The 19,529-nt window shown below is 39.0% G+C and overlaps 1 protein-coding gene across 3 annotated transcripts in view; it reads left to right on the forward strand.

The window, feature by feature from the left end:
- Positions 1 to 19,529, forward strand: part of PDGFC (platelet derived growth factor C) — a 120,271-nt gene that overhangs the window by 67,154 nt on the left and 33,588 nt on the right. For all 3 annotated transcript variants that reach the window (XM_048941659.1, XM_048941660.1, XM_048941661.1), the window contains 2 exons: positions 3,379 to 3,574; positions 18,607 to 18,787. In XM_048941659.1, coding sequence (XP_048797616.1) covers positions 3,379 to 3,574; positions 18,607 to 18,787 — 377 coding nt within the window. The remainder of the gene's footprint in view (positions 1 to 3,378; positions 3,575 to 18,606; positions 18,788 to 19,529) is intronic.

The raw sequence follows: 19,529 nt of genomic DNA on the forward strand, positions 1-19,529 counted from the left end.
TTGACCCCTGCCAAAACGTAGCGATTACAACCTACTAGGAAGAGGTATTTGCTATATTTAAGAAGTGTCAGCACTCATCTTTGTGAAATGTATTGTGCCCATGGGGGAAGAGGCCTACTTTGAAGTAGGCAGGAATGAGCTTGTCTCGTCGGTGGGTTTAATTTCAGTTTACAGTGGCATCTGCTGATCTCTTGGTGATACCGTGGTTTTTCATCTGTGTTACCATTGCAGTGGAGGGGTTAGGCACCGCCGTGCATTCAGAATGTCTGGAATCTTGTAATTTTCAGGTGCGGGCTTTCTACAATGATATATAAATCTGGTGATAGCATCTTGCACCACATCAAAGACTACTGTGGCAACTCATTCTTCAGCTTCGGGCCCTGTGATGCTCATACAGTCCTTCCCTAAGAAGTGTAACCATGCCGTGTCCCTGGGTCAGCTTAGGGGTTTTCCCCATCTGCTGTGCCCCATTTCCAGGACCTTCTCCTGCAGGTGATCTCTGCTCACTTTTTGAAGCCCTGTCTCTCCCCCTTCCCTCATGCAATAGTGCTGCACTAAGGCTAAGGTGGCACCTTGCCTCTTCTGGACTGATGCTTCTCAAGTTGATCTGTGCTGTCTGAAAAATCATGATCCATTTTTATCTTTTTTTTTTGGAGGGGGCTATGAGATGTTAAAAGCAAATCAAGCAGGTCACAGCTGTAAGGTCTGATATATGTATAGCTTTGGATCTACACAGCTGACCACTGTAAATCTGGATGAACTTGTTACTCCTTTTTAAGCCTAACCCTAAAATAAAGCCAGAAATTGTAAAGTCATTGCAGAGAAGAACAAGAAACTGTAGTCTCAACTTAGTTACATTCAGGTGGCTGTGCTCCTCACACAAGTTACCCAAAAGAAATTCTCTGAGCATGCACAAAATCAATAGGCAAAGGCTAGTTTTTTGCAGTGTGGTGGTACGATTAGTTTATGTAGAATGGATGAAAAAGAATATTGCAGCTTATCTGAAAACAAATAACAAGCCTCATTCTCCAGTGACGACAGTGACTTTCCTTTGTGGCCATAGAAAATAATTCTTTTGCAGAAGAAATTCCACTGTGTGAGAGCAAATATTTGAAATGGAGCAAGTGATATGTGTGAGGATTTGATATGTTTTTGGAACAGTGCTGTGTAAAAGACATTTTTCCTTACCAAACGGAGGAGCTGGAGATGCTGGGGATGCTGCAAGTCCCATTCATTAATTTACAGCATGCCTTTTTGTTCCTTTGCCTCTCTTTAGTGACTTCTTATTTGCTAAGACTGGACTACTTACAGAACTTAACTGCATTGAGGTGGTTGTCATTGTCCCAGTGATACAAAAGAAGTACGTTGTGAAATATGACATGATTTGTAATCCTATGTGTGCTTTTTCAAGACAAAAAAGAATCACTGAATATAGTGTCATCAATGAAATAAGGTTCCTTTGCATACTTCAGAAATAACACTCTGGTGTACTAATCTCTGGGAAAGTCACTTTTATTACTGTTGGCTGCTGTGTTTAATGTGGAGCTCCCTGCTGGTGTTCTATACGTTATTAAAAGAATGCTTGTGTCTTAGCTAACAAAAAAACAAACAAAACAACAAAAAAAAACCAGGGAGGTGTCTAAATTAAGAATCTAACTCTTGTGCGTCCTTTGTGCTTTTTTTCTTATTACTGCATGTTGTTCTCCTTGTGTGTCTGCAAGGCTGTCAGTCCTCTGTAACTGTGTGTGAATACTGGCAAAACCCCACTCCTTCAGGTTTATGTAAGCAGCAATTCATTTAAAGGAAAAAAATCCGTTTTCATACCACAAGTAGAAGGCATGGGTCCGTCAGAATAGAAGGCAAAAGTCTGTCAGACTTTAAATTACAGTTAAATATAGATTAATTCCTTTAAAATTGCAATGCTGTTTGTATAGGTTTCTTTTCTTGCAGTACATTCATTTAGCTGTCAGCCTTTACATGTTGCTGTAATGAGGTATGATTGCAGTGCATGTTTTCATTGTAGACTGAAGCACAGACTTTTTACATAGTTTCAAATGTATTTTCATCACCATGCTGTTTATATAACAAACAAAATGAAGTAAGTAACTGACAAAACTAATTGCCAAAAAGAAAATAACGTGAATTACTCCCCAGTACAAAACTAATACATGTGTTTAGTTACTAAGGTTATTAATTAGGTAACTGAGGATTGCTATGGTTTACTGACTGCTATGTCAAACTTGACTATATACAGATTTTTAGAAAAGGTCAAAGACAGTAGAGGTCTTGTGCTGTAGCATAAAGATTTTTTTTCCTTTGATGTGCTTATGGAACTGAATTTTGTCATTTAGAGATCTCAATGTTTTGTGTCATGATGTTGAGAAGTATTCGGATTAGATCAGTACCTCCTGTTTGCAGCTGAGTCTTCCATACAGACTGATTCCAGCTGCTGAATATGAGTTCCTGGGAATGCTGGGCACTTGGCAATGAGGTTGTTTGAGTTATTGTGAGGAGAGTTGTGTCCCTGACAGTCACAGTGACCAATCACCAGAGGAGTCCTTTCCTTTCGGGAACTCCTCACAGTTGTGAATTCATCACCTAAAGAAGAACTGTTTCAGTGCTTCTGTGTGCTTTTGAGTCCAATGTAGTCAGCGTTATTTCTTTTGAGTCCGTTTACTGCCACATAAAACGTTTATTTTTACGTGTATTTTGTAGTCTAACAAAGCTGAAGAATTTTAAGGGATGCCCTCTATCGGAAATTGTCAGTAAATGTCTAATTTCATATACTTGCTAACTACCAAATAGCATATCCCAGGCGTGCTCCTGCATCAGGCTATCGTTGGCCAGTACAGCCCTCGGCATGGATGCAGCCATCACAATCCTGATTGCTGGACCCAGTAAATGTAAAAGTCTCCTCTAATGAGAGACAAATTTAAACCAGTCCTTCTGTGTGGTAGGCATGAGGTGTGAGCAGGCCTGTTCTTCCACCCTCAGCTGATTTCTCTGCACTCCCCAGTAGCAAAGAACTGTAGTCATCAGCAGCCTGCACAATTAAGTCCCTTTGGCTGCTGGACTTCTGTGAGGGCTCCAGTCTTGCATTTACATGTTGGAGTTGAAGGAACTATGCAGTCACATTTCTCTTACCTCCACTTGAACTTGTGTTCTGTTTTCTGACCAACAGTTGGAGCTTGGGTTTGATTGATTTTTCGTCAGCAAAGCAAACTTTATCTCTTAATCTGTTTTTACTAAATAGATTTTCCAGACAAAATGAAGAAAAAAGCCATCAGAAGAAAGGGGCTTTTTCTATGCATGCTATGCTCTTTAGGAGAAGGGAAAGAAATACAGTATTGATGTGTCTGTTTTCTCTTTTTACTACAGGAGTGCAGGATCCTCAGCATGAGAAGATAATAACTGTGACTTCTAATGGAAGTATTCACAGCCCCAAGTTTCCACACACATACCCACGCAATACTGTACTAGTGTGGAGATTAGTAGCAGTAGATGAAAATGTATGGATACAGCTTACTTTTGATGAAAGATTTGGGCTTGAGGACCCAGAAGATGACATTTGCAAGTAAGTGACTTTTGCTTTAACTTACAAAATATCTGAAAGAAGATGTGGGGGATGGAACAAGAGTATTCCTCAGGTTTTGGAGAAGTATTACACCTGCACGTCAATTTATCTATGAAAACGCATCTCTGATGTATTAGCTACTGATTTTCTTTTGCAGTGCTAGGAAAGCATTTCATGCTTGAAATATCACTTGAATGTCATATCCTGCTTTGATGTGTTCCTGGGGAGGTATTTCACAGCAGTTTTTCCTTTCCAAGTAGGTTTTTTTTGCTTTATTTTTCCCCCCCTATTTTAGATTTTGTTTTTTTTTACTGCTCTGTATGTCTCAGTTTTTCTAATTCATTAATCTTCATTTGTTTGTATATCTCATATCAGTTTTTTTTTGTTGTTTTTTTTTTGTTTGTTTGTTTGTTTTTGCAATTTTGGATTTCTTAGGGGTTATTTTTGAGCTTATTCTTATTTTGGAAGTTGTGGTTCATAACGGATGGACAGATACCTTCATAATTCTGAAGAGAGTGATTGTCAAGGCTATGTAAATATATCAAAATACCAAGTACAATAAGCATATGTTTGCTCGGATGAATGCACTCCCTTTTTAAATGAAAACTTAGCTTGCTTTTTCTTTTCTTTGCATGTGGCAGAGTGAAGTGAGGTGAAAGAAAATCCAGGTAGGGTGACTCATTCGTCCACTTGCAAAGAAAAAAGTAAGATAAGTTAAAGTATTTTCAATCTTAAAGCTTGAATAGTATTTTAATGGGAGTACATTTATTTAAAGTAAACAAGGTGATGAATGCAAAAGTACTAATCAAATTAAAAAGCAGTCATATGGTCACTCATAATCTTCACCCACTCGTTATCTTATCGTGCTCATATTCGTGCTTGTGTACCAGGAAGCTGGATGTGTGCAAATCCTGACGTGTGCACTTTCGAGGACACATTAGTCTTTTTAACTTTGAAGATTCAACCCTCTGAAAAAGCAATTTTGTTGTTCTTAACAAAGAAAATGCAGAGATAATGTTCCTATATAGTTTAAATTCAGTAATGTTGTCAGTAAAGGAAAGGAATATGTATCTTTTTTTCCGTGAAGTCAGTACAAATAATTGACAAGGAAATAAAAGTGCAGAGTTTAACTGCATAAAACAATTCTACACAGCCCAGTTAAGTTACTGAGTTATCAGAGTAATATCTCTTCATAAGTAATGTCTTGCTTCTTAGCTCTTGTTGTTCTTACTAAAGTTATTTCATCTTCTTTCTACCTTCTGCAGAAAAGCTGAGGGTTTTTGTTGCCTGCATTCTATTTATGACTGCTCTGTTTCTGCCATCTTGAAGGTCACAAATCAATGTTGTTGTTGCAAGAGTAGTTTCTCAAGACCAAGTTTATATGACAAAGAACAGAATAAAATATAGAATCATGAAACCTTAGAGTTGGAAGGGACCTCTGAAGGCCAGCTAGTCCAGTGCCTCTGTGATGAACAGGGACACCACAGCTCCATTAGGCTGCCCAGGGCATCTCTGGAGGCAGGGCATCAATCATACCGCTAAGGAACCTGTTTCAGTGTCTCATCAGCCTCACTGTAAACAGCTTTTTTTCCTTATATCCAAACTAAATCTCCTCTCTTTGAGCTTGAAACCATTTCCCCTCTCACTTCAGACCCTGCTAAAGTTTTGTCCCCTTCTTTCCTGAAGCTCCCCTTTGGATACCGACAGGCTGCTGTCAGGTTACCTCGCAAACTTCTCTTCTCCAGGCTGAGCAGCCCCAGCTCTCTCAGCCTGTCCTCATAGGAGAGGTGTTCTATTCTATGGATCATGTTTTTGTCTGTGTCTAGAAGCCAACGTCTGGCTGGCTTGGCCATATTTGGGTTTCTCCAAAGTCAGTTCTGACACTTCAGCTATGCTTCTTGTCTAGAAGGATTTTAACATCTTACAGGTACGCTGAAGGTACCAGTTTAGCCTCCCTTTTAAATAGTTTCCTGAATCTGAATTTCATTATCCTGCACAGCTGTTCTCCACTCCATTTTTTACCTGTGATTCAACTCAGAAAATGTGCTAACAAATTATTTGCATTACAGCAAATTTTTATGCCATCAGAACCCAGTCTCCCCTGGATGCATAAAACTTCCATAGTCCTAATTGCTGTGCAGATACTCACCAGTGTAAAGAATAGTTGTTGGCTCTTTTACTTTTCAAAAGTTTTAACTATTCGGGTGTTTTTTGTTTGTTTTTGGCTTTTCAGAATAAATATCTGATTTTTTGCCCATATTTCTCCAGGTGACTTTTGCCCAGGCTTTACAGTTGCAATAGCTTTACATTTCTGTAGTTCATCTCTGCACTGTTTAACATACAGCTAATAATTTATTAACAGTAATTCTGCTTCGCCTGCACTGGGTCCTCTTTGTGACTAAAATTGTGCCTTGTCAAAAGTGTACACAAAGTCCATTTTACATATGAAACAATCCATGCATTTATTTCAGAATAACAGTTGCTCAACTCTTGCTTGTCTGAAATCGTTGTGCTCTGTCTTTGAGAATATACAATGGCAGAAGTTTTACATAAACCCCTCCAGTCATGAAGGCACAGACTTAGCTTGAAGTTCCTTGAAGAACGTGTGTGTTACAGTTGCCATTAAGAGGCAGTCTGATGTTCTGAGTTGGTCCTACACTGCAGCATGAAATAACAAAAATCTTTCTTGTAGTAGTGACGTGTGCCAAACTCACTCTCATGCTGTGCACAGAATGGCTATAGTTGTTCATTTCGTGGTGGTGGCAGCTGTTTGTTCTAATTATCAGATGATTCCAATCTGTTTGAATTTTCTTATATATAATAAAACACAGAAATGTGTTACAAATGCGTAGTGCAATTACTATAGATCAGATTATAAGGATTAAGATCCACAAGCAGAACTGAATGAATGTTGAGTACTCGATGGCACTTGACACTCATCTTCACTTTAGGAAGACTACATGCATTTACAAGTCTCTTCAGTGCTGTAGTGATTTAAGTATGAACTATAGTCTGTTCTGTAGGCTTTCCTTTGTTTGTTTTTATGTGAAGCTTTTAGCAGCTGCACATGTGATTCTGTTGTTGCAATTATGTAAGCAAAGCACTTGTCTGTACAGCTTTGAATGAATCTCTAAAACTTGTCCAGTTAACGTACAGGATGTAGAACTTTTGCCTGTTGGAAATGAGTAAAGCTGAAGATAGCTGTCAGGGGTAATGTGGGATAAAATCTATGAGTAGCACTGTGACTGTTTTTGACTGTCCCCACATGAAATTCAATATTTAAATCTCAATTCCAGGAACGTTCTTTCTTTTGGGGGTACTTAAGATGATGCTTTAAGATACAAAGCCACAGGCACTAAGCTCATTGCCTCCCTTTTCCCTAACGTTTCTGTATGCTACTCTCCTTCACTTCAAATCTTTTGATCAAACTGTGCCCAAGCTGTTCCCTTCCATTCAGGGAACATCAAAGTTCTTAGGTTCCAGGAAACCGTATCCAAACTGCTTAAACAGCTCCTAATGAATGTATCATTAGCAAAGTGTTGATTAAAAATCTTGAAGATTCAGCTCAGTCTCACAAGGCTGAAACAAGTGTATTAAGAAACAACATAAAGAGACTGTCTGTAGTCATTGGCTATGAAGAAGGAAAATATTTGCTTAGCTATCTCTTTGGTATAAATTATGTCAAATGCATTCTGTCTGGTGGTGAGTTATGGTAAGCACTATATGAAAGCTAAACATTTTGTTACATGATTTTCTAAAGAGAGCTTGCCATGTAACGTAGGACCCAATGGAGCACATGGAACTTTCTTTTAATTACAACAAAACTCTCCATCTAACATTGGAGTTAAATACAGATGCGCAGCTGCAGCCGGGTGGTGTTTAAGTAAAAAGATAATAGATATTCCACTTCTGTTTGGCCTGTGCCATGGTAACACCTAACTGTGTCAACAGAGCATGTGCAGGAAAGAAAAGTTCTAGGATCTTTCTGTACTGCAACCTACAGGGGAAAAAACCCGTTCATGTTGTTTTTCTTTTGCCTTAAGTGCGTTGTGGAGACAATATTAATATGTACTAAGAACATACTATCAAATATTCAGAAAGAAACATAACTTCTTGACATTTGGTGAGCTGTCCTTGCTGCCTGGCAGTCTTCAATACTTCTGATGGAGTTTTTTGTTGCAAGAGTGACACTATCTGTGCAAAGCTACAGATAGAGAAGTTACCGCAAAGTTCAACTTGTCAATGTTCACGGTGACTCATGGCACTAAGTAGACAGGCTGCTGGTTTCTTTGAGGATTTTTGTTTGTTCTTCTCATTTTGAACTTCGAGGGTTTGCCGTTTCCACCTTCTTTTGAAAACTCAAATGGCAGGGAGGAGTCTCCCAAAATCTCTAAGACTTCAAATTATGGAGAAAAATAAAAACAGAAAACCAATCCAGACTGAGAACAGAAATGAACGTGGATGGCCTCAGTTCTACTTAGATGATTCCACATCTGCGATACTTAAATGTCTCCTTCATTACTGGCTATACATATATTTATAAGCATAAATAAAGTCATATTAAAGTTAAAACCCATTATTGCTGTCTTCTACATTTAGATCCGTTTGGATAGAAATTATTCCGTTAACAACTGGAATAACAAAAAGCTTACGAGTCCCTCATTTTACCTTTTTTTTTTCTGGCATATTAACTCCTTGTTAATCACTTTTATTCAAAGTCTGAAAGGGGGGAGTCATATAATTTAAATAGCCAGAACGAATTCTAGTATTCAAGAGCCTTAGATTAAGTGAAATACTGATAAGAAGGAATTATTTTGGAACAGGTGATTTAAGCTGACGTTCTTGGTAGCATCACTGATGTCCTACTGCTGGCAGGGAGGTGGCATTTTAGGAGCAACGTGTGCCACAAGGCTTGAGTGAAGGTGGAGTATTTTTCCCCTTGTTATTTATTTTTTCTTGGTTTCTGTTTTCTCAGTCCGTTTGTTGCAGGACAGCTGAGTAGTGGTAGCATTTCAGGAGAGGTTTAAATGCTGAATGGATTCAAAGGGAGGATGAGAGTGAAGTGTGGGGATCAAAGTTTTTGAGAAGTTAAATTAATTTTGGCAAAGTCTTTTGATTATCTAAGCCTTTATTTTACATATAAAGAAAATAATCAGTAGTGCAAAGGTTGTTTATTTCATATAAGTTTCATTCTAACAATATCATTTCAATGTAATGAATGCACAGGAATCCAGTAGACTTATGAATCCTACTTGCCTACAGGAAAGCTGGGGGGGGATTTTTTATTAGGACAGGTAGCAACAGGATGAAGGGAAATGGCTTTAAACTGGAAGAGGGTAGATTTAGACTGGATATTGGGAAGCAATTCTTTACTGCGAGGGTGATGAGACACTGGAACAGGCTGCCCAGTGAGGTCATGGATGCCCCCTCCCTGGCTGCATTCAAGGCCAGGCTGGATGGGGCTGTGAGCAACCTGGTCTGGAGGAGGTGTCCTAGCCTACAGCAAGGAATGGAACTAGATGATGTTAAAGGTCCCTTCCAACACAAACCATTCTATGATGCTATGTTTTGAAGAACAACAGAGTATTTGTCTCCATCAGAAGAAGTAACCATATCTATTTCTGTCAGTCTGTTTTAGGCTCACTTCTGAAATGAAGCACAAGAAAAATTTATCACTGTTCCGAATTGGACAAAAATGTGGTTCCTTTTATGTATTTATTTACTTTAGAAAGATGTTTCTTTTGAATATTCCATGATTCCAGAAAATTCATCTCTTAAATTCCCAAATGATGATTTGTACAGTAACTCATCCTTGAGCTGCTCCTATCCTGCTCTTTAACTGTTGTCAATAGTTGGTGCTGGCAGAGGCATGTCTCGTGCCCAGAAGAGAGGGCAGTCAGTGGAAGCTCCAGACTTAGGAAGGCAGAGTTAAACCTCTTCTAAGCTCCTGCTGCTATTAAACTCTGTGGTACAATTGCCAATGTATGCTCAAAGTAGACGGATTCATGAAAATGAGAGGATCATGATTAACCTCGTGGCACAAGACAAAAATATTACCCAATTTTGTAATCTGAATTTGGCTTCTAAATATAAGCATTCATTTAGGTTCTCTACTGAATATTAAAAGTCGTTTAATACAATTTATATGATGATGAGTTTGTAAATGTGACAAAGCAGATATTGCAGTAAAAGAAGGTAAAGCTCGAGTAGTGCAGTTGTTGCCAACACTACTCTGCAACACGTTTCTTAAGCTTCTAAAAAGACTAAACACTGTTCTGTATAAATGGTTTATAGCTGCAAAATTGTACTCTGTAAGCAAATGAGAGTTCAACACAAGAAAGGAAAATAGGACAAGGTGCTTCCACGGTTGGAATGGAGGACAGCACAGCCTGCACAGCATGATGAGGAGCACATGCTGCACAAACTTAGGGACTATTGTGGCATTCTTGCCTACCAATTTTCACAGCTCTGATGAGTGTTAGGAGAGTGATTGCTGCTGAGTGGGTAGCTGACATAATCCCTTACTCTTTGTTCACACTAGAGACTATCACTCATTGATTTAGAAAACATTTTAGGCTCCTTAATATTCCTTCTTGGTCCTTTCAATCTCAAGCAAGCTGTTTGAATGAAGTAAACTGTGTCCACAGTATCAAAATATTTTGTAAACAGTCCTAATCCTAGTTTATTGCTTCTGAAATTGTTTCATGTTACCAAAGCTGGCTGTGTTTCCAGTGGCATGAAGTAATTTCCTGCTAGGCACTGCTAGGTTTTACCTGTCTCTGGGATGCTCTGAGGACAACTACTGATAATGGAGTTCTCTGCTCCTTCCCCAGTGCTAATTAAAATGTAGGAGTAAATGAGTACTGCAGCTTTCCCCTGCTTAGAGCCACAGAGATGGTGAAGGGTCTTGAGGATGAGATACACGAGGAGCCGCTGAGTCCCTTGGTTTGTTCAGACCAGAGCAGAGGAGGCTCATGGCTGCCTACAGGCAGTGGCCATATTTCCAGGCTGCCAGAATTCAAGCATCATCTAGACAATGCTTTCAATCGTGTGGATTATCAGGATATTTGGGAAGATGCACATGGAAGAGATACTGCAAAAAGCAGGATTACTTATCCTGAAAAAGGACGGGTGGTCGTGTGTGAGTATCCCAGGGTGTTTATAATGTAAAATAAATAGATATTTTTCTCCTTCTGACAATAAAACCAGTGAGCAGCAGTTATTAGGAAGTTCTGTTTCATACTGGGCTCTGATTGGTATGCTGTGGCTGGATTAAAAATAGGTCTGCATAATTTTACGTCCATTAATTTATAACTAGGTAAACTGAAGTGAGAGGAAACTCTTTGCATGCTTTAGGTGTAAACTGATCTCCTGTTAGGGTTGGGAACACATTTTTCTGCCTCTTGCAGTGTTTTGCAACTCCTCAGTTACATTACAGGGATTTTTCACTTTCTGTTCAAGTAACAGTTATTAGCCTGTCCCGAAGCAGGATATTGGATTTGGTGATAAATGGGCTGTGCTGGATTGGTAAATCCTGTGTGCTACTGTAGCAGGCAAGAAACCATATGCAGTTATATCATTAAACAAAAGAAAGAAGTGTTTTCATTTAAATAAGCCTAAGTAGAGCCCCACTCTCCAGTGAAGAGGCAAGAAGCAGGAGGAATGAAGAGGAGAGACTTGACCAGGTGCACGATGCTGCTGTGTATCAGGGGAGGGGTGCTGCCTGCACTGGCCTGTGAGTGCCTTCATGTGCTTAAAATACCCCTTAGCAATGTTGCTGCTTTCTAAAATTTACTTGTGGATATCACTAAGAAGTTGTTTAACCAGTAGTTTTCATGTCATTGACTCAATCCATAACCACTTTTCAGGATATAAGGGGTTGTGCATACAGGATTTGGGATACCAGACTAAATATGTAAAATGCTGCTCAAAAAACAGCGATAAAAACATAGTTTTGGATTCAGAGAAGCTGAAGGAGGTGCACTGTCTGTGGTGAACAGTGTGAGTACGGGTGGCATCAGAAGTACTTCAGAAAGCTAACAATCAATCTTAAAAGAAGGAGTCTTTTTTCCCTTCATACCTCAAGTTTTTATCTGCATGATTATAGCATATCTTTCTAGGATTGTTATTCAATGATTGAGAGAAAAGGCTCATTAGAAATTGCACTTGTGCAACTTAGGTTCATGGCACAGGCTATCTAGATCTGTGTTCTGTGGCGGCTATATTCCTGAAAGTACTTATTTACACGTTTTATCTGTATGGCAAGTTTAAAGTACACTTAAATATTTACTGCGTTGTTGCTGTCTGAATATAGAATTATTTTGGCTTAAACCTGAAGAAGATTTGCAGTGCATCTAGTTTGCAATTTCCCATTTTGTGGAAAAGTTAATGCCCCTTTCTCCCCATGAGACAGAAGTTATCTTCAGGGTCTGCAGTATTCACATGCCTGAGCTGGAGACGCTTAAGTGTTCACCAGTGCACATAAATGCCAGTCGCCGTGATTTATTTTCACACTGTGTTTGTGTGCCAATGCACTGCTCGTGAGGGGAAGGATGTGTATTCAGCAGTGCTTTGTTTATGAATTAGCTCTGAAGTAAGAGATGAATTTTTTTTTCTTTAATATGCTGCTTTGTTCCCAAGAAACAAAAGCTAAGCATGAAATGTAGGTGCATCAGCTGCTCCCTCGGGTTTTCAGCAGGTCCACAGAAATTGGAAACGTGTTTTCTGCTAGGCAGGAGGACAGTTACACAGCAGGTATTTTCTCCCACTCAGACAACCGTATTGCATCTTTTCCTTTCTGTGAAAAGTGTTGGGCTGTTTGAAGAGTAGCATTTGGGGGTTTAAACTGTCTCATTTTTTTCCTTTCACTTGCAGTGATGTATAGTCATTATCAAACCTGTTTACAGTGAGTGAAGGGGAAGGAAACTACTGATGAGTAAACTTTTTTTTTTTTAATGTATCCTAAATAGCAAGATAGAAATACAGAAGGAATTATGCAGTTCTGTTAGAAGCCTCAAGGTTTTATTAATCAGTATGAGGAAAGATGAAATAGAGCCATGGCAACCATATAACATTTGTGAATGAATGTGTGTTTCCATAAGGCAGCTCCTAATGTACAGCACTGCATATTCTAAAATAGATGTATTCAACGTAGGTTGGCACAGAAACGGCAATCCATATTTGGGGAATGGAAGTTAGAAATGTTCTCTGTTTATACTTGGAGTATCTTTATTTCATGAAAAATGTAGACGTGGAAAGATACTTGTTGTTTTATACAATACTCATTTGCTACATTGGCCAAAAGTGAAGTTTATTGCTGGACGTGATGTTTGTGTATAATTAAACATCATTTTCTGAGTACGAAAACTGACCTCATCACTTTATTTATATCAGTTATTTCTGGGTATGCTATTTCTTAACAGTGACTGTTAAAACACAGTATGTCAGGATCAGCAGATACAGTTACAGCTATGGAAATTCATTTTACATCAAATTGTTGCTGTTTCAATGCTGTCTCTTTTTACGTTAAAACATCAAGCATAACAGAAATTGTAAGCTGCTAAGTGGAACATGACTCATTTCTTAACTGTTGGCTCATCTGCTATCCTCCTTGGTGGCTCTGATAAGTTTTCCCAAAGTGGCTCGAGGAAACTGCTGCTGTGCACCTCAGCAACTGGAGTCAATTGACTCCATGTGCTTTTGAGTGGTTTTTTTTTTTTGCAGGCTTCCTTTTGTAAAGGCATTATCAAGAGGGAATACATATAAAATGTCTTAAATTTTGTATTTGGTAGTCTTTGAAAAACAGGTTTCTTCTAATAACTCGTCTTTACTGTCATTTAAAGTAGCCCTCAGTCAAACGTTTCTGTTCATGTCAAATGAACTTATATTGAAGACTTATACAATCCTAGAATGCATCTTAGAATGGCTTGGCTTGGAAGGTCCTTGAGGTGGGCAAGGACGCCCCCCACCAGACCAGTTTGGCCAGGGCCCATCCAATCTGGCCTTGAACATCTCCAGCATCTCCATCTCCACGGCTTCTCTGGACAACCTGTTCAGTTCCTCACCACAGTCGGAGTAAAGAATTTCTTCCTAACATCTAACCGAAATCTTCCCTTTTTCAGTTTAAAAACATTCCCTCAGTTGAGTATTTGTTGGTGCTGCACACACAGAGTCAAGATTTCAGCCAAGGTCCCCTTTCCCTTCCTTTCTTCCAGGAAACTTTGCTTTCTGTCTCACTTGAGGGTTTTTTTCCTTACCTCTGGTGGCAGGTTGAATTACTAACAGCAAAGTTGTACAGATGTGCAAGGTCTGTGATTTCAGGAACATTTTATCTACTTGTTAGTGGTGGGCTTAACTGATGGGCCAATCTTTCCTAGTCTAGGTTCAGGTGGTTTACTGGCAATAAATACAAAATACTATAAAATAAATGAATGAATTTGAAAGGTGAAGGAATTAAATAGCTATTCTGAAGCTTGCAAACTTGTGTAACAGTTGTACAGCTTGGCAGCACCAGAGGAGGAAAGTTACCAAAACTAAGATTTCATCTTACACAACTTGAAAAATAGCGTGCATGTACCTGCAGTTTCATTACTACCTATTGTTTAAGTTTTTTTAGTATTTTGATCTTAATCTCACACGTTAGCTTCTTCCTCTGTGTGTCAAATGTTTGAGGAGCATTTCCTTTTGTCTTCATGGAGGGACGTGCAGGTGACAGAAAAGAAGTTCTTCTCCTGTTGAATCAATGGCACAGTGTGTGCTCCTCTTCCTACAACTGTACTGCTGCAGCAGTAGGTTTGTAGTTTGCCTGAAATCCACTTTCATTGCTCCGACTCAGAGAGTCACTATCCTTCTATGCTCTTTTCCTTCTTGGGATCCTTCCATTTTCTCTCAGTTCTTCATGGTGAACTTTGCATTCTCCATGTCTCATCCTGTGATTTTTGCTGGAGGCCACACAATGCCTTGACCTATAGGCAGTAACAAGGATACTTAAACAGATTGGTTCTGCCATCAGGTGCCACGGGTTTGATGCCTCTGTTGTGCTCCAATATCCCCTTTTCCACTCAGATAAATGTGAATTTTCCCATTGAAGTATTGCTGGAGATTTCTGTTGATAGAGGAAGGCTTCCAAAATTTGTTACAAGTGAGGCACACAAACTTTGAAAGAAAACGTCTTCAAGCTAAATGCTTGGCCTCTCTTTCCTCTCTAAACATGTTGTTCTTTGTGAAATAAACACTGTGATTACTTGCAGCTGTGATTTAAGTGATCTAAGAGGTGAAGAGTACCGTGAATTATTGCCAGTGCCTTGACACTTCTGTGTGTAGAACAATACAGTTTAACTTGAATGATGGACACTAAAGTTTTATTCCATAGGAGCTTTAAATATTTCAGAAGTAAAAATGAAAATGATTTTAAATATTGACGGAAGATGGAGAGAAAACTGTCCTTTTGAAATTTTGTTTAGAAAATATTGTCGGGATGACAGTTCTTTGTAATTTCTATTGTTTCCAAAATGAAGCTGCCCAAGTATAAACCATCAGCATTCTGTTCGGTAACATTTTGTCTAATGAACTGCCCAAGGACCTTCAGTGCTTTAGGTCCAAGTCTGAGGTAGGTAATTTTTGTATGCTGCCATAGCACAGGGAAAACCTTGAGATTCCTAATGCTTTTCAACAAAATGGAATAGAAATACTGCAGCATCCCACAGGGAAAAAAATGTCAGGGGTTGCTGTCAACTTCATGTCACTTAGTGGAAAAAGAAAATGAAGTCAATGTTCATCAAAGGAGGGTAGGAAGAACGCATTTCACTTTTCTCATGGTGAGTGTCTAGCTTTTTGTCTAGCACACATCTATATCAGATGGAAAGATCCAGTGTCACCAGTATGGCAAAATATTTTACCATGCAGATTTCTGTTCCTTACATTCATTGATACATTTGTGGGATTCTGAAGGCAGAGGGAAGCCACACGAAGGTCACAAAACTGTAAGCCAAGGTAAACACCCTGTCAGAAAATATTTAGCAAATGGTGTAAACCACAGAAAAATTGAGAACGGAGAGGAAAACACATTTCCTTAGAGAATACGTTTCCTGGTTTGAAAAGTATTGAAGTTCAGAGTCCCTTACATTACCTCTTTGTCCTTTTCAAATAAATTGCCTTTGTTCAGGTTGTTAATTCAATTCAGAGTCCTGGGCACCTAGCCATAGGGAAGAGGAATATGTATTCTGCAAGTTATGCAAGGGAAGGTACAATGGGAAGTGTTGACTAAAGGCAAATGCACCTTTCGTCCCTGGATAAGAGATGAGACTACCTATTAGTCAGAACTGATCAGAAGTTCTGATTAATAGGTAGTTTTTGAGTAAAGTACTGAGTGTGGATATGTATGAGCATTTCTTTAGTCACTGTGCCACAGAGGATTGTGTTTTCTGGTTTGTACACTGCACAAAAAGGATTATTTTATTAAATAAGCATTTTAACTTTTTTAACTCTGTTGTGGATAGAAAAAAGTTTCTGTTTCTCAATTCCTGGTTATTTATCCAAGTTTTCTTGCTTTACAAGGAAAAGCTTCCCTTGCTGGGAAATTAGGTGGCTGTGATATTGTCCCTGCCAGTTGACAAGAAGCCTCAGAACTGTGCAGTGCAGTCTTGTAAATGCTTAAAGCATCTGAACCGCTTTGCTTTGCTGTGTTTTGCACCAAGTTCTATCTTCAGTCAACGTGTCCAGAAAATGTGCAAGGGGCTTTTTTTGGTTGATGTGAGATTTGTTTCACTTCTATATCAGGGGTACAAGGAGAACAAAGATGCAATAGAAAGTGCTGTGTAAGTTATGGTAGAAGTACTAATGCCTGTTCTGTATTTGTCCCCCTACAAGCATCTGAAGTTGTTAAAGTAATGATTAAATTATTAACTCTTTACAAATCAGAAAAAAATAGATGGATAATTATCTACCAGAGACATAAAAAGATGGAAATTGGAAATTTTGTAATCCAATCACTGTTGAAACACCCCACACACTGCCTCACCGTGTTCACATCCACATTCAGCAAGTGCTGGTGAATTAGTGGGTGCCATTTTATCCACACGGAGCAATTTGGTGCCACACCTTTGCTTCATGCACACTTCCATGTCAGACACATCCCTGTCTGCCCCTCTGATGGCAGCTACACAGTGTAATGGAATACTGGTGGGAAAGTTCAGCCTCTACTGTCATACCACCAGCATCCGCCTCTGATGTCATGAGCCAGCAGAATAAAATAAGAGCATTACTTTCAGAGCAGCCCTTGTGTGCTAAAATTCAGTGCTCAAAATCAATTCAGTAAAGATGGTGAGCTTCGAAGTCTTACTGCAGTTAATGTACACGTTGTCTTCGTAGTCACTTGTAAAGCTGATCATAAAGTTAAAGCAGTTTTGAATCAGGTAAAGGAATTAGTGTTTCACTGGGAAAAAATATGGTGATGAAGTAATTAGTATCATAAGTTCAACAAAGATTTAAAACTATGGGACGTGGTAGTAAAACATTTTGAACACAGTTAATGAGCATATTCATTGCGTTCATTTCTAATTAAGTGGAAAAAATACTGGTCCTTTAAATGGAGATAATAAATGTGCAAGTCAGTCTTGCACAAACATGCAACACCAGAATTTATTACCTGCTGTCTAACTAGGGAACTGGGAGTCATTATAAAGATTAGATTTACTGAAAAAAAAAAAGTTGACAAAAAGCTCCAGTAGAAAATGTTTGAGGTAATAATTTTCCCATTAAATTTTTCTTGGCAGAGTGGGAGTGAGTTTTCCTTTTTAAAATACAGTTACTTGCTGTCATCGGGGCTAGTAGGACTGTTTGTACCCTTGAAAAGGATTCAGTAACATTTACCAACTTAGATTTCTATGAGCAACACATTTTGTTTACAACTTTAGCTGTAAGAGAGCAGAACGCTCTCCAAACTGTCGAAACTTTCCTAGAGGTGTGTTAGGCTGGGGTAGGAGAGCAGAGGTGCTGTGGTCATGTAGCAGAGCAGTGGCTGGGGCAGCAGTAAGCTTCCCAAAGCCAGCTGGGGCCCGAGGGTTGCACTTCTACCTTTCTGAGCCCAGGAGCATTGCTGCTCACAGGTTTTCAAGCTCGACGGCAGGGGAAAAGCGACAGAAATTCCTACTGTTTATTCTGTCAGTAGGCAGCTGGGGAATTGACATGAAACAGGTTGAAATATTAAAACCAGACGTGCCTTCTAGAGCAGTGGTTTTCAGTGTTTTTATGACTTGAGAACCCCCTAAACATTCTCCAGTGGAAGCAAGGACCTTTGTGTGGTGTATTAAAGCTTATGGGTGACAACTGACGGGCGTTCCTTAGTTACCTTTCATGGACCTATTTGAAGTTGTTCACTGATCCCCACGGATACCCAGACCACACGTTAAAAACCAATGAAACTAAATCAAACCTTCTACGTTCTGTTCTTTCAAAGCTCCCAACTCATATATCTCCTGTCGGTATTACCAACGGATCGGGTTCTTTCTGACACATGGTGCGTTTATGTTTTTGCTTAACAAGTGTCTCACTGGGATATGCATAAGCTCCAAATGTGCTTCCAAGTTTCCCTAAACCACCTTAACCTTCCGGAGCTTACTCATCCCTGGTATTACAAGGGGGCAAGATTGCATTACCAAAAGCTTCTGAAATTTCACTGGCAACATGGAATATATTTCCAATGATATTACAGTGCCACACATGGCTAATTACAGGTTTTTTTGGTCTGAATTATTTCTGCCCCATCCTGCATATTCTAATTCCCCATAAAAGGAACAGGCTAAATCATACTCGTGGTCTATTCAGAACGCTAACTCTGCTCTTATTTCTTTAACCTATTATGTATTTAAGCCAGTAGCAAGTTGGAGGCTTTTTTAAAAAGACCTAACTTCGGTAGTATACTTATAGCATTTAGAAATAATAACAATATAATAAGAAATTCGGTTTATGCATTAAAATTGGATGTTTGTAGAAATTTACCAGTAAATAAACATGTAATTTTCTTTTCTGCTCAGGTATGACTTTGTAGAAGTTGAAGAACCTAGTGATGGCACTGTTTTAGGGCGCTGGTGCGGTTCCAGTAGTGTGCCAAGCAGACAAATCTCCAAAGGAAACCAGATCAGAATAAGATTTGTGTCTGATGAATATTTTCCTTCTCAACCTGGATTCTGCATCCATTATACCCTTCTTGTGCCAGTAAGTAACGCGTTTCAGGAGCATTTCAGATAAATAACGTCTTTGAAGTGGTGGCTCAAAAGAATCTTTACGTAGTTCAGGGTTAATTACTGTTTATTTCGTAGTAATAATAATAATAATGAATTATTTGTCTGCCAGAATTGTACACTTTGCTCTTTAACTAACAGTGTTTTTGTGGTAGATCTTGGATGGCTTTGGACTGGGAAGTTGATGGCTCAGTTGTTTATGTGGAAACTCGAATAAAATATTTGCATTCCTATTATGGTGCAGTGAAAAAGCCACTTTTTCTTGCTTTGAGATGAAGAAATTCAGCATAAGAATCAGCTGTGTGACCTGTAAAGAACATTGAGTGCAAGTGAGACTGAAGAAATTTATGCTCTTCTAAGTCAGCTACGCCATGCAGAGCTGGATGATTATACCTAGCTCAAAAAACAACAAAAAAGTCCTTATTATTCTGAATTGTTTTGTTATAGTGGCAAAGCAGATGAAGCGCGATACTCATTTTTCACTGCATTTCTCCTGGAAAATGTACTTTAGACTTCTCTTAATGTTGTTTAACACCTGCAACTCACAGGTACTAAATGCTAATTGTTGTCTGAAGTATGGCTGCTTTCACCATCAACAGATTTCTATTATTTTTTTTCAACAAGCAAAAGACCTGTGCTAGCAAAACAACATTTGTAAGTTTTTAGGGATGAGATGATGTTCTGAACTTCAGGATTGAGTGGAACAGGAGTTGACT

Source organism: Lagopus muta, chromosome 4 (assembly GCF_023343835.1).
Source record: "Lagopus muta isolate bLagMut1 chromosome 4, bLagMut1 primary, whole genome shotgun sequence".
Taxonomy (NCBI): domain Eukaryota; kingdom Metazoa; phylum Chordata; class Aves; order Galliformes; family Phasianidae; genus Lagopus; species Lagopus muta.